Source organism: Jaculus jaculus, chromosome 4 (genome assembly GCF_020740685.1).
Source record: "Jaculus jaculus isolate mJacJac1 chromosome 4, mJacJac1.mat.Y.cur, whole genome shotgun sequence".
Classification (NCBI taxonomy): domain Eukaryota; kingdom Metazoa; phylum Chordata; class Mammalia; order Rodentia; family Dipodidae; genus Jaculus; species Jaculus jaculus.
Window position 1 is genome coordinate 25,567,442 of NC_059105.1, and position 12,317 is coordinate 25,579,758.

Here is a 12,317-nt window from a genome sequence, read left to right on the forward strand (position 1 = left end):
ATACCAAAAGAATAGGCAGTGGAGGATGTTGTGCAGAGGTTTGGCTCCATTTGTTGAAGGTTTAATCATATCTGTGTTTGGAAAATGGAAGTCAGGAATAGTGTGGCAAGCACATGGCTCCAGCTGGTAAAACCATTGTTGAGTATATCCCAGAATGGAGCACTTCTCATAGCAAGGAGACTAGTAAATAGAATTGCCATGCATTTGAAGTTCAAAGTTAAAAGTCAGTTATATAGGCAAAAGTGGAAAATAGCAATATTTGCATAAAAAATGATCAATTATTAATTTATGTGGTATTCGTGTAGTTGCTATCAATTTCTCATTAGAACGTATCACTGTTCCTTTCTCATTTGACACATGAAAAGAAGTATTCTCATCCTATGCTTATTCCCTGAGATATTTCACTTCTATCAAAATGTAACTTCAAATTGGAAAATGAGCTACAATGAATGACACATGTATTCGCTTCTTCAGACATTGTTCCAATATATTTTTTTTGCCTTTTCAAAAAGAGTAGCTTTAGGCTAGTTTCCATGCACAATAGAGTTGGGATCTCCTAGGGGCAAATTCTTTATTCCCTCAGGATGTGAGACTTGGGAATATACCCTCAGGATATAGAGAGTAGTTCACTGAACACAGGGATATATTTGATAGCTTAGAAAATGATTAGATCTCCATTTTCCCCTTACCTCTGCATTTAGGATTTTCAGTCCATTTAATTGTTTCCATAGAGGAAATATGTTTAGCTGTTTTCAGTATATAAGAGGACAGAAAAGATGCAGATACTTCTGAAAAAAGCAGGTGTTCTACCAATGTATTCTAAACATAATCTTATTAGAATGCATATAATTTTTACATCATAGCTCAAACCTTTTGCATTTTTGTCACTACATTTTCCTTGTGATAAAAATGCCATAATATACTATTTAGATCATAACCATGTCAGCTGTACAGTTCAGTCATATTAACTATATGTGCTAGATGTGATGCGTCAATGTCCAGAATATTTTTCATCATGTAAGGTTGAAAGTGAAATTATATTCCCATTAAAGAACTTCATTTCTCCCTTCTCCCAGCCCCTGGGAGCTCATGACTCCTTTTGACTTTCTGTATCTGCGTCCCTCATAGAGCATAGTGTCCTCCCAGTTAATATAGTTTGTAGCACATGAAAGAAGTTCTTTCCTGTTTGAGGCTTAATAATATTACATTTTTTATATAATTATATCTTTTTATATATGGATATCCACATATGTATCTATATTCCATCTATGCATCCATCTTTTGCTTCTGACTCTTGACTATTATGGATAATATTGCTATGATTATTGGTATACAAATCTTTTTTATTTAATTTGCAAGAGGGAGAGAGAGAAGAGGAGAGGAGAGGAGAGGAGAGGAGAGGAGAGGAGAGGAGAGGAGAGGAGAGGAGAGGAGAGGAGAGGAGAGGATTGGCACTCCAGGGCTTCCTACCACTGTTAAGGGCTCCAGACACATGCAACCACTTTGTGCATCTGGTTCTATGTGTGCGCTGGTGAATTGAATCCTGGGCCAGCAGTTTTGAAAGCACACACCTTTAACTGCTGAGCCATTACCCCAGCCCACAACTGTCTTTTTGAGATCCTGTTTTAAGTTCCCTATGGTCACCCAGAAGAGGCATGCTAATTCTATTCTGACTCTGTGAGGAAGCACCATGATGTCTTCTGTGCCATTTTTCATCTCTACCAGCAGGACACAAGGGTTATGATTTCTCCACATGTTCACCAATACTTGTTATTTTCTGCTTCCTTCTTTAATTTAAATATAGTCATATTGATGGATAGGAGGCAAAAGACCTTTGAAAGGTTTCAAACCAAGCCTGCTTTCTATCAGCTTTCACATACATAATTTAAAATATAAACTAAGTGTAAAATTAGTTGGAATGATTATGATTTAAAGTGGACAAAAATCAAGCTAATTTCCTTCATTTTAAAAAGTCAATTTTAAGATATCTATAAGTCTATAATTGAGAAGACAAGTCCCAATGTTTTGTAATACTCTTAAGAAAACAATACACTCAACAGAAGGCCATGCATTGTAATAAAGCTAATGCCAAATGCTAAGTGATTTAACCCATATTCAGACTATTTCTTTTTTTAGCAGAATCAGTTTTGATTGCTTGTTCTCAAATACTAAATATGCAGATAAGGTCACTAATGTAGTTCTTATCCTTCCTTTTCTGGAAAGTTGTCTCAGCTTCGAAACCTGACAGAACTCCTCTGCAAGTCAGAAACTTTTGGTTCCATAGAGCAGGGGTGCCAGCTACCTAGCAACAGCTTTGTGAGCCTGTGTGAAGACCACACCTTCCATGTGCAGCTTCTTGAAGCAGCCGAGCTGGGCACTGACATTGTGGCCAGCTTGTTATACCATGACAACATCATATCTGAAAATCTGAGGGGTTTGCTGACTGGAGATCCCAGCAAAATGAACCTAAATATGGACTGGTATGTTTCCCATTGTTTTTTTTTTTTTTTTCCTGTGTGAAATCCTTTCTCAAAATGTTGTTATGGGGGCTGGGAAGATGGCTCATTGGTTAAGAATACTTGCTTGCAAAGTCTGACAGTGTGGATTCAATTACCCAGCACCCACAGAGAGCCAGACGCCCCAAATGGTGCATGCATCTGGAGTTCCTATGTAGTGGCAAGAGGCCCTGGCACACCCATTCTGTCTCTGTCCTTACATATAGATAATTTAAAAAAAAACAAACAAACAAACAAAAAAAACATTGCTATGCCTAGCTGAATTTCTTGTTTCATTTCAGGCTCCTGGAACAGATGTTGCAAATGAATTCCTTGGAAAATATCACACGGATAATACCGACCGTGGAGGCCATGCTGCATGTTAATGACAGTGCAGGCACTTCAGATCACCCAGGTGTTTCCCCATCCATATTTCATTTCATTAAAAAAAGTTTTGTTTTTTTTTTTAAGTAGCTTACAAAGTAGCGGGTTTGCTTATGGCATTTTCTTAATACATTTTTTGGGCTACTTCTCCCCCATTGCCCTCACTGTCCGTACTTGAAGGTGGTTTTACTAGAATGCATGTGTTTCTCATATTGCAGTTCAAGGCTTTCTGGGAGTTCCCAACCCAAACCTGATTTTCTATCTGCCTTGACACTGGAGAAAACCAAAGTTTATATTGTTACTTGAGGCTAAGGAGATGGCTCAGTGGTGAAAGCACTTCCTTGCAAGCCTGCCCATGTAAAAAGCTTGGCACAAAGTGGGCTATGTGTCTGTTATACTAACACCCGTACCACAACGGGAGGCAGAACCACAAGAATCTAGAAGCTTGCAGGCTGGTGAGGCTGGCACATGCAGTGGCAAAACAAGAGATCCTGTCTTAAAAGAAGGTGGAAGGAGCCGGGTGTGGTGGAGCACGCCTTTCATCCCAGCACTCTGGAGGCAGAGGCAGGAGGATTGCCATAAGTTCGAGGCCACCCTGAGACTCCATAGTGAATTCCAGGTCAGCCTGGGCTAGAGTGAGACCCTACCTCGAAACCAAAAAGGAAAAAAAAAAAAGAAGGTGGAAGGAGAAGATGGATGCCTTGTGGCTGTCCTCTGACCTCTGCATACCTTATGTCATGTGCACACACACACAAACAAAAATTTTTATGTGTGTGTGTGTATGCATATATACTTATATATCTATTTACTTGATTGAGAGTTAGCAGAGAGTAAAATGAGAAAGTTTGATTTCACAGCAAAATGATTTTCAAAATTTAACTAGTTAGGCCATTTACCTTTTGTCTTTTCTGATATATTAAAATCCGTTAGAGTTTATTGCATGAGCAAGGATGAAATTTTTTGCTTCTGTGAGAATAATTTGATTAAAAAAATAGAAAGGAGACACTGCTGTATGCAGAAATGTCAATTCAGAGCTTTCCGTTAATATTCCAAGCACGATGCATCATGCGATACATTTCTTTTTCACATAATACCTAGATGCTGAAACTATAGGCACTCCAAATTTTGGACAACAGGCAGGCACATAATTGGGAGGGTACGAAGTCTATAAAGAAGGTATATTAGTGTAACAAACCAAAAGAAATTTGTATAATGAAGATTATAGTCTGCTAAAATAAAATCAAAATATTATTTTTGCCATTTTAAAAGACCCAGAAATGAAATAATTATAATTTCCATCCAAAAAGAGTTTGAAATTAAACATATTCTACTTAAAAGTAGGATAATGTTTATGAAAGCCCTTTATAAACTATATAGCATTGGGCAAAGTTGAGAAAAAATGTTGTGTGGAATAACATTGTGGATTTATCAAATCTTTCCCTAAACTGACACTTTCATATGGTATCAACTTAAAAAGCATTTTGAATGTTTTAATTGAATGGACTGTGTGATGTTTTAAATCAAATGGAGAGATGTTTATTTCGTACATAATGTGATCAAAGTCTGCGAAAAAACCATATTTTCTTTGAACAAACCTCAAGTTGTAGACACCTGAGGAGAATTTATCACCTAGAGCAATCTGTTACCTTGAGTTAATGGTATCATAATAAGAACAAGTCTAAATCAGATAGAAATAGATCTCAAAGATGCAATGTTTGCCAAAACTGGGAGACACATGTTTCTGACAAGGCATATATGTTCCTGGAAGGCTACTCTATGTTAGTTAAACTAAAAAAGTATGGTGTTAGAAACAATGTATAAATTCCACATGTGTGCATGTGCATGTGTTTTCTTGCAGGTCAACTAATGGAAATGTTTAAAAACGTTGAAGCCCTGAAGGAAGAATTGCGGGGAACTACAGGGATGTCTAACACAAGCATCGACAAGTTGCTAGCCCTCCCTATTCCCGAGGACAGAGCTGAGGTGTGTAATTGCGATTTACACTTTCAGGAAGATTCTAAGCTTTTAAGTAGCACTTAGTAGTTTTAAATACTTATCACTGAGAAACTGAGAAGTTGCGTGAGAATCTGGTCAGCTTTTCACACAAATGGTAAAATGAGAGGTTCACCTAATTTTTAACCTTAAAAATATACAATTATTTTTGATTGATACATAATCACATGCTTACGGAAATCTTGTATAATTTGATATGTGTATGTGACACGTGATGATCAAATTGGAGCATCGCTTTGTGACTGGAACTTTTGCATTCTTTTCTAGCTCTTTACAAAATATGTAGTTGCTTGTGAGCATCTGTGAGGCCAAAGTTGGAGTGTTGCTGGGGAATTCAAAGCCAGAATAGGCTACAATAAGAGACCCTTACTCAAATAGCATTTTATCTATATCTATCTATCTTATCTATATCTACATCAACTGTGTATACATAGGTATATGTACATTATATATGTATACATACATACATATGCACAATAGCATGTCAACTATCTTTGTGTAGAAGACTAGAATTACCCTATCCAACTGTGTACCACTACTCATTACCTAGAATTACCCTATCCAACTGTGTACCACTACTCATTACCTAGAATTACCCTATCCAACTGTGTACCGCTACTCATTACCTAGAATTACCCTATCCAACTGTGTACCGCTACTCATTACCTAGAATTACCCTATCCAACTGTGTACCGCTACTCATTACCTAGAATTACCCTATCCAACTGTGTACCGCTACTCATTACCTAGAATTACCCTATCCAACTGTGTACCGCTACTCATTACCTAGAATTACCCTATCCAACTGTGTATCACTACTCATTACCTAGAATTACCCTATCCAACTGTGTACCACTACTCATTACCTAGAATTACCCTATCCAACTGTGTATCACTACTCATTACCTAGAATTACCCTATCCAACTGTGTACCACTACTCATTACCTAGAATTACCCTATCCAACTGTGTATCACTACTCATTACCTAGAATTACCCTATCCAACTGTGTACCGCTACTCATTACCTAGAATCACCCTATCCAACTGTGTACCGCTACTCATTACCTAGAATCACCCTATCCAACTGTGTATCGCTACTCATTACCTAGAATCACCCTATCCAACTGTGTACCGCTACTCATTACCTAGAATCACCCTATCCAACTGTGTACCGCTACTCATTACCTAGAATTACCCTATCCAACTGTGTATCACTACTCATTACCTAGAATTACCCTATCCAACTGTGTACCACTACTCATTACCTAGAATTACCCTATCCAACTGTGTATCACTACTCATTACCTAGAATTACCCTATCCAACTGTGTACCACTACTCATTACCTAGAATTACCCTATCCAACTGTGTACCACTACTCATTACCTAGAATTACCCCTATCCAACTGTGTATCGCTACTCATTACCTAGAATCACCCTATCCAACTGTGTACCGCTACTCATTACCTAGAATTACCCTATCCAACTGTGTACCGCTACTCATTACCTAGAATTACCCTATCCAACTGTGTATCACTACTCATTACCTAGAATTACCCTATCCAACTGTGTACCACTACTCATTACCTAGAATTACCCTATCCAACTGTGTACCACTACTCATTACCTAGAATTACCCTATCCAACTGTGTACCACTACTCATTACCTAGAATTACCCTATCCAACTGTGTACCGCTACTCATTACCTAGAATTACCCTATCCAACTGTGTACCGCTACTCATTACCTAGAATCACCCTATCCAACTGTGTATCGCTACTCATTACCTAGAATCACCCTATCCAACTGTGTACCGCTACTCATTACCTAGAATTACCCTATCCAACTGTGTACCGCTACTCATTACCTAGAATTACCCTATCCAACTGTGTACCGCTACTCATTACCTAGAATTACCCTATCCAACTGTGTACCGCTACTCATTACCTAGAATTACCCTATCCAACTGTGTATCACTACTCATTACCTAGCATCCCTTTGCTTACCCTCCACACTACCCTTCTCAGCAAGAGGCCTAATTCTCATATTTTTCAAGGTAGGGTCTTTCTCTATCCCTTTCTCACCTGGAATTCACTATGTAGTCTCAGAGTGGCCTTGAACTCATGGCAATCCTAATACCTCTGCTTCTTGAGTGCTGGTATTAAAGGCATGCTCCACTATGCGCTGTCTCTAATTTCTTTTTAAAATAATGTTAGTGAGTTATGTATCAGGTTATACAAGGAGAAAACTCATTTACCACTCCTGATTTTTTTTTTTTAATTGGTTTCCTCTTTTCTGGTGGGAATGCTGTGGAAGTACTCTGGGATATGCATATGTTAAGTATAAATTCTACTATTATACTGTCTCCCAGTCTTTTGTTTTTTTGTTTGTTTGTTTGTGTATTCATTGATTTACCCTGGGTCCTGCATATGCTAGGCAAGGACTCTACACTGAGCTATATCCCTAGATCTTGCTTTGTGGTGATAGAGCCTTGTTATGTAGTTCTAGCTGGCCTTGAAATATACGTAGCCAAGGCTAGTCTCATTAGTCTTCCTGTCTCAGAAGAAATGTAATTCTTGAGTAAAGATAGAAGAGATATTCTGAGATCTTTATTTTCTTACTTTCTAAATTTGGGGGGGGGGATTAAACCAAGGGTCTTATGAATGCTATACAAGAGCTCTAACACTAAACTACATCCTCAACCAACAAGAGAAGTAATATTATTATATTTCTTTCCTTCTATACATGTTTATCCTTCTTCCTGGCTCTGTTATCTTCTTTATTTTACCCATAGATGTCTTTCTTTTTTTAAAAAAATTATTTATTTAGGAGGAAAGAGGGAGAGAACATGAATATGGATGCACCAGGGCCTCCTGGCCCTGCAAACTACAGACACACATACCAATTTGTACATCTGGCTCAATCAGTGTACTGGGCAATCAAACCCGGTCCATTTCAGCAGGCTTTGCAAGTGTGCTCCTTTAACAGCTAAGCTATCACCCCAGCCTTTTTGCTTTTCTTTCTTCTCTCTCTCTGTTCTTTTCTTTCAGCAGGATTTCTCCTTGGTCCAGGGCTAACCTGGAGCTTACTATACCTCAGACTGGCCTGGAACTCACATGATCCTCCTACCTCTGACTCCTTAGTGCTAGGATAAAGGTGTGGGCTACCACACCAATGGTGCTATCAAAATCATCTTCAGTATTGTAGTCAAATTATCTGATATCTTATAAGGTAACCAACATCAAAATTTGAAAGCCTAGACAGGGGATATTTACTCTTGCAGCTAAACTAAAGATGTATATTCACTTTACTTTTTAAAAGACTCCATACAATCTTAGTATATATAATAAAGATGGTCAGTAGAACTATGGATAAGTTTGTGGGTTTAGTAAACATTTTTTTTTTAAATCATGGAAATAAATAATATTTTTCTTAGGCTGATAATAGGGTTTTCCACTCCGAATGCTTTATCTTCTATCCTGCTTCCAAGTCTATTGTCTGGAAGTGTCATAGAAATTTTCCAAAAGAGCTGCAGAGTTTAAGGCCTCGTCTTCTCAAGACTTACATGTGACAGAGCGTGTCATTTCCAGACACAGCCCTGTTATTCTCCAAAATTAGATAAAGTTCCTAACGAGCCTTGAAAGCTTCCTCTGGAAGCTACTTAAGTTCTTGGTGTCATTTGAATTGGTTCCCTCATACAGAAATTAAAACTTGTCCTTCACTTTTCTTCCTCTTTTACTGGCCAGTAGTGTTCACTCACCTTTTTTCTCTTAGCTTGTTTTGTGCTTGTTTGATCCTGAAATGTCATTTTTTAAATCAGGAGGTTCATCTTAATACACAAAAATATATAAATAAACGCTGTATTCTCTACTTTTAAAAGGTTTCTACAACTTTGGATTTCATAGCTTTCCCCCTTATTTCTATTTAGTAGCAGTAAATGTGGCACTTTCTCATCCCCACCCTTTCCTCTCCTGTGTCAGGGTGCACACATTATAGGATGCGTGGCTCACATAAGTGTGCAATTGTGAGCCGTTCTCTTTTGCAAATCACTGCTTCACACTTCAGACACTACAGAGTATATGTTGCAAGACTGTAACTTGGTGATTATCCAAATAACATGTAACTTGAATGTAAGTCAGAGAAAATATTTAAAATTAGCACAAGGCTTAAAGTACTCAGCTCACCAATCTGTTTCCCCACCTTTTCTGGGTTTCTCACCCAGTTTAAATAAGGGATACAGTCTAGATCCCGACTTGTCTCTTTTCCCCATTTCATTTCTAATGCTTTCCATAGACCGGTAGGTTGGCTGTATTTTTTATTAATAGCACTTAGACCTTTATAAAATATTATTTGCTCCCTGAGGAAATAGTCATATTTTAAAATGTAGAGTACACAGATGACAGTAAAATGATTGACAGCTAAAACAGTTTTCTTTCTTCACCTGGAAGATTATTTCTCAGATATTCTGGATGTATTCGTGTGATGGCAATATCACTAATGCAGAGCTGGAAGATGTAATGAAGAAATTCTGTAGCCTCTCTCTTCCAGAGAGATCCCACCAGTCTTACCTCATTGGGCTCACTCTTTTGCACTACTTGGACATTTACAACTTCACGTACAAGGCAAGTCCCTATTGACAAGCATGTTTAGATGTTTCACACACAATGCAAGTTCGTATTGGTGAGTATATTATATGTTGGTTTAGTGTAAAAGTATTTGATCACACTTACATGTTCTCTGATACTGTAAGGGATTAAACCCAAATAAGGTCTTTATTAAAGATCATATATTATACTTGTGTCCATTTTATAGATGAGGAAACTACTGTTATTTCTTTAACAACCCTGCTTACATATCTGAAAATAGGAATTAAACATGCATTGTTATAATTTGAAATGCATCTTAATCATTTTTATAATGAGCACTCAAATTAGGTAAGATAAAAATAAAAATTAAAAAAAGTTTTTTAGAGTAAAATATATAGTTTTTTTGTGTTATTCACTGAAAATAAATTGTTTTAGTTTCCTTCCTCAGTTCATTTAGTACATTTTTTCATAATGCTGCAATATGTATCAGTCTTCTACTTTTTATGTTTCCAAGTAATGCTTCTTTTTAAAATATACATTTTTTTGTGTAGTTACCTGGATTGTTTTTATCTTTAGGCTTTTGTAAATAAAGCTGTTATGAATGTTCACATAGAAACATGGTGTGGGCCCATGTTTTCACTTCACTTGAGTAAATACATAAAGGAATGGGATTGAAGGGTTCTGTGGTAAATTTATATTCAACTGTGTGGGAAACCTTCAAAATGTTTTCCATAGTTGCTCTACCTCTTTGTATTCATACCAACAATGTGTGAGGTCTCGGTTTCTCCACATACATCATTCATTTTTACTCTCTCTCTGTTAGGTGTTTTTCCCTAGCAAAGATCAAAAGCCAGTAGAAAAGATGATGGAACTCTTCCTAAGGCTGAAAGAGATTCTCAATCAGCTGGCTTCCGGCACACATCCGCTGCTAGACAAAATGAGATCCCTGAGACAAATGCATCTGCCCAGAAGTGTTCCATTAACACAGGTAGGAAAAGTCGCTCAGTGATGTTCTTGCTGAAAAATTCTTCCTGTCATAGTGACTTTTATTTAAGATTAGGTACAATAAATTCAGCTACCAATTCAGTACTTTAAAAAAAAAAATCACCTAGAAGAAATCACTCCTAGACTAGCAACATTATTTGGTACTTAAATTGGTGAAGTTTATCTTTCTGCATTTACATTTGGGATATTTGCCATAACAGAATTATGAAAATTATGAGTATTGTAAGTATAATTACTTTTTCTTTATGTTGTGTTTTCTGAAGCACCTTTGTTCAGGTAATGTGTCTCAGTCTGGGATTTCTGTCTCACAGGCAATGTACAAAACCAACCGCATCAACACGCCCGTGGGCTCATTCAGCACCATCTCGCAAGCCCTGTGCTCCCAAGGGATTACTACAGACTACCTAACTGCCATGCTGCCCTCGTCCCACAAGTCCAAAGGCAACCACACCAAAGATTTTTTAACTCACAAATTAACTAAAAAGCAAATTGCTGAAAAATATGGAATTCCCTTATATGCCAGTAAGTATGCTAGGAATAAGCAAGATAATTATTCATAATGGAATTAAGAGCTTTTCGTATTCTATCATAGTTTTGCATGATGTATGAAGTATTAATTTTACCCAAGAATAAAAATAGAAAACAGTACTTGCTTCATGTCAAGCACGTTCTTTACGTTAACTCATGCTTTCTTCACAACAGCCCCATGAGGTAAGGTCTGGCCTAGTCTAAATTATAGAAAGAAAGACATAAAAAAGTGGAGGGACTAGGTCAAGATCGCTCAGCTTGGAAATCCAGGAGCTGCTGGGTTCTCTAAACCACTCACTGTATGGTCATGCATACAGGAAACATTCAAACTCAGTGGTGGGGATGTGTTCTGAGAAATGCAGCATTAGATGATTTTGTCATCGGGTGAACATTGTGGAACGACCGAGTAGACATCACGGAGGAAGAGTACTGCCCCACATCATAGGTGCTGTGATCATGTGGGACCCTGTCACATAAGCAGTCTGTCACCCACAAAGCACCACAGTGCAGGATAGGCCTGCACTTAGCTCTTCTCAGCCATAACAATGCTTTCTTTGCCAATAGATAAAACAAAAACTTGTCATAGATTTATTTGGGTCAATATTTTTTCCTAACTTCCCAGCATTAGAGATTCATATCACATAGGGTGTATGAAACAGCAGTGCTGTAAACATTTAGCAGCACCTCAAAGCCATTTACTTGATCTATAAACTTTGAGGTGCAAAATGTGATCAGTGGAGCTCTCCTGCAGAATATATGGATGTTTCATATAGCAATTGGATCCGCTCATTTCTTCCTCTCTATTCATTCCATAAGCATCTATTGAATAGCTCTCAGGTATTTAGTACTATCCCAGTGGTTATTTATCTATCATCTATCATCTATCTATCTATTTATCACTCATCATCATCTATGTATCAATTGTCTATCATCTATCTATGTATCTATCATCTATCAATTATCTATCATCTATCTATCTATATAACTATGTATCTATTTATCAATCATATAGCTAACATCTATCTATATATCTATCACCTATCTATCTATCTATTTATCTAATCCATCTATCTGGATGGTAAAATGAATCTATTGGATACAATTCTAAAATATTATTTCCAGTCTATCTCCTCTTGGCAAAATGCCTTCATTTATTCTGGGTTTGCCTTTTCGTTAAACATTCGTACATAAAAAGAGATCTTTTTACAATAATACCAAATGCTGCACATCTGTTATTATATTGGAAGTGTTAAGGTATATGTTTGGGCCTATGATAATAATAATCACTATCAAAAATAAATAGATT

General features: G+C 37.2%; 1 protein-coding gene across 1 annotated transcript in view; it reads left to right on the forward strand.

The window, feature by feature from the left end:
- Abca12 (ATP binding cassette subfamily A member 12) overlaps positions 1 to 12,317 on the forward strand; it is a 183,608-nt gene that overhangs the window by 96,510 nt on the left and 74,781 nt on the right. Inside the window, exons 12-17 of the mRNA XM_045148359.1 lie at positions 2,224 to 2,480; positions 2,798 to 2,910; positions 4,738 to 4,862; positions 9,341 to 9,514; positions 10,302 to 10,466; positions 10,795 to 11,005. Of these exons, the coding sequence (XP_045004294.1) occupies positions 2,224 to 2,480; positions 2,798 to 2,910; positions 4,738 to 4,862; positions 9,341 to 9,514; positions 10,302 to 10,466; positions 10,795 to 11,005 (1,045 nt within the window). The remainder of the gene's footprint in view (positions 1 to 2,223; positions 2,481 to 2,797; positions 2,911 to 4,737; positions 4,863 to 9,340; positions 9,515 to 10,301; positions 10,467 to 10,794; positions 11,006 to 12,317) is intronic.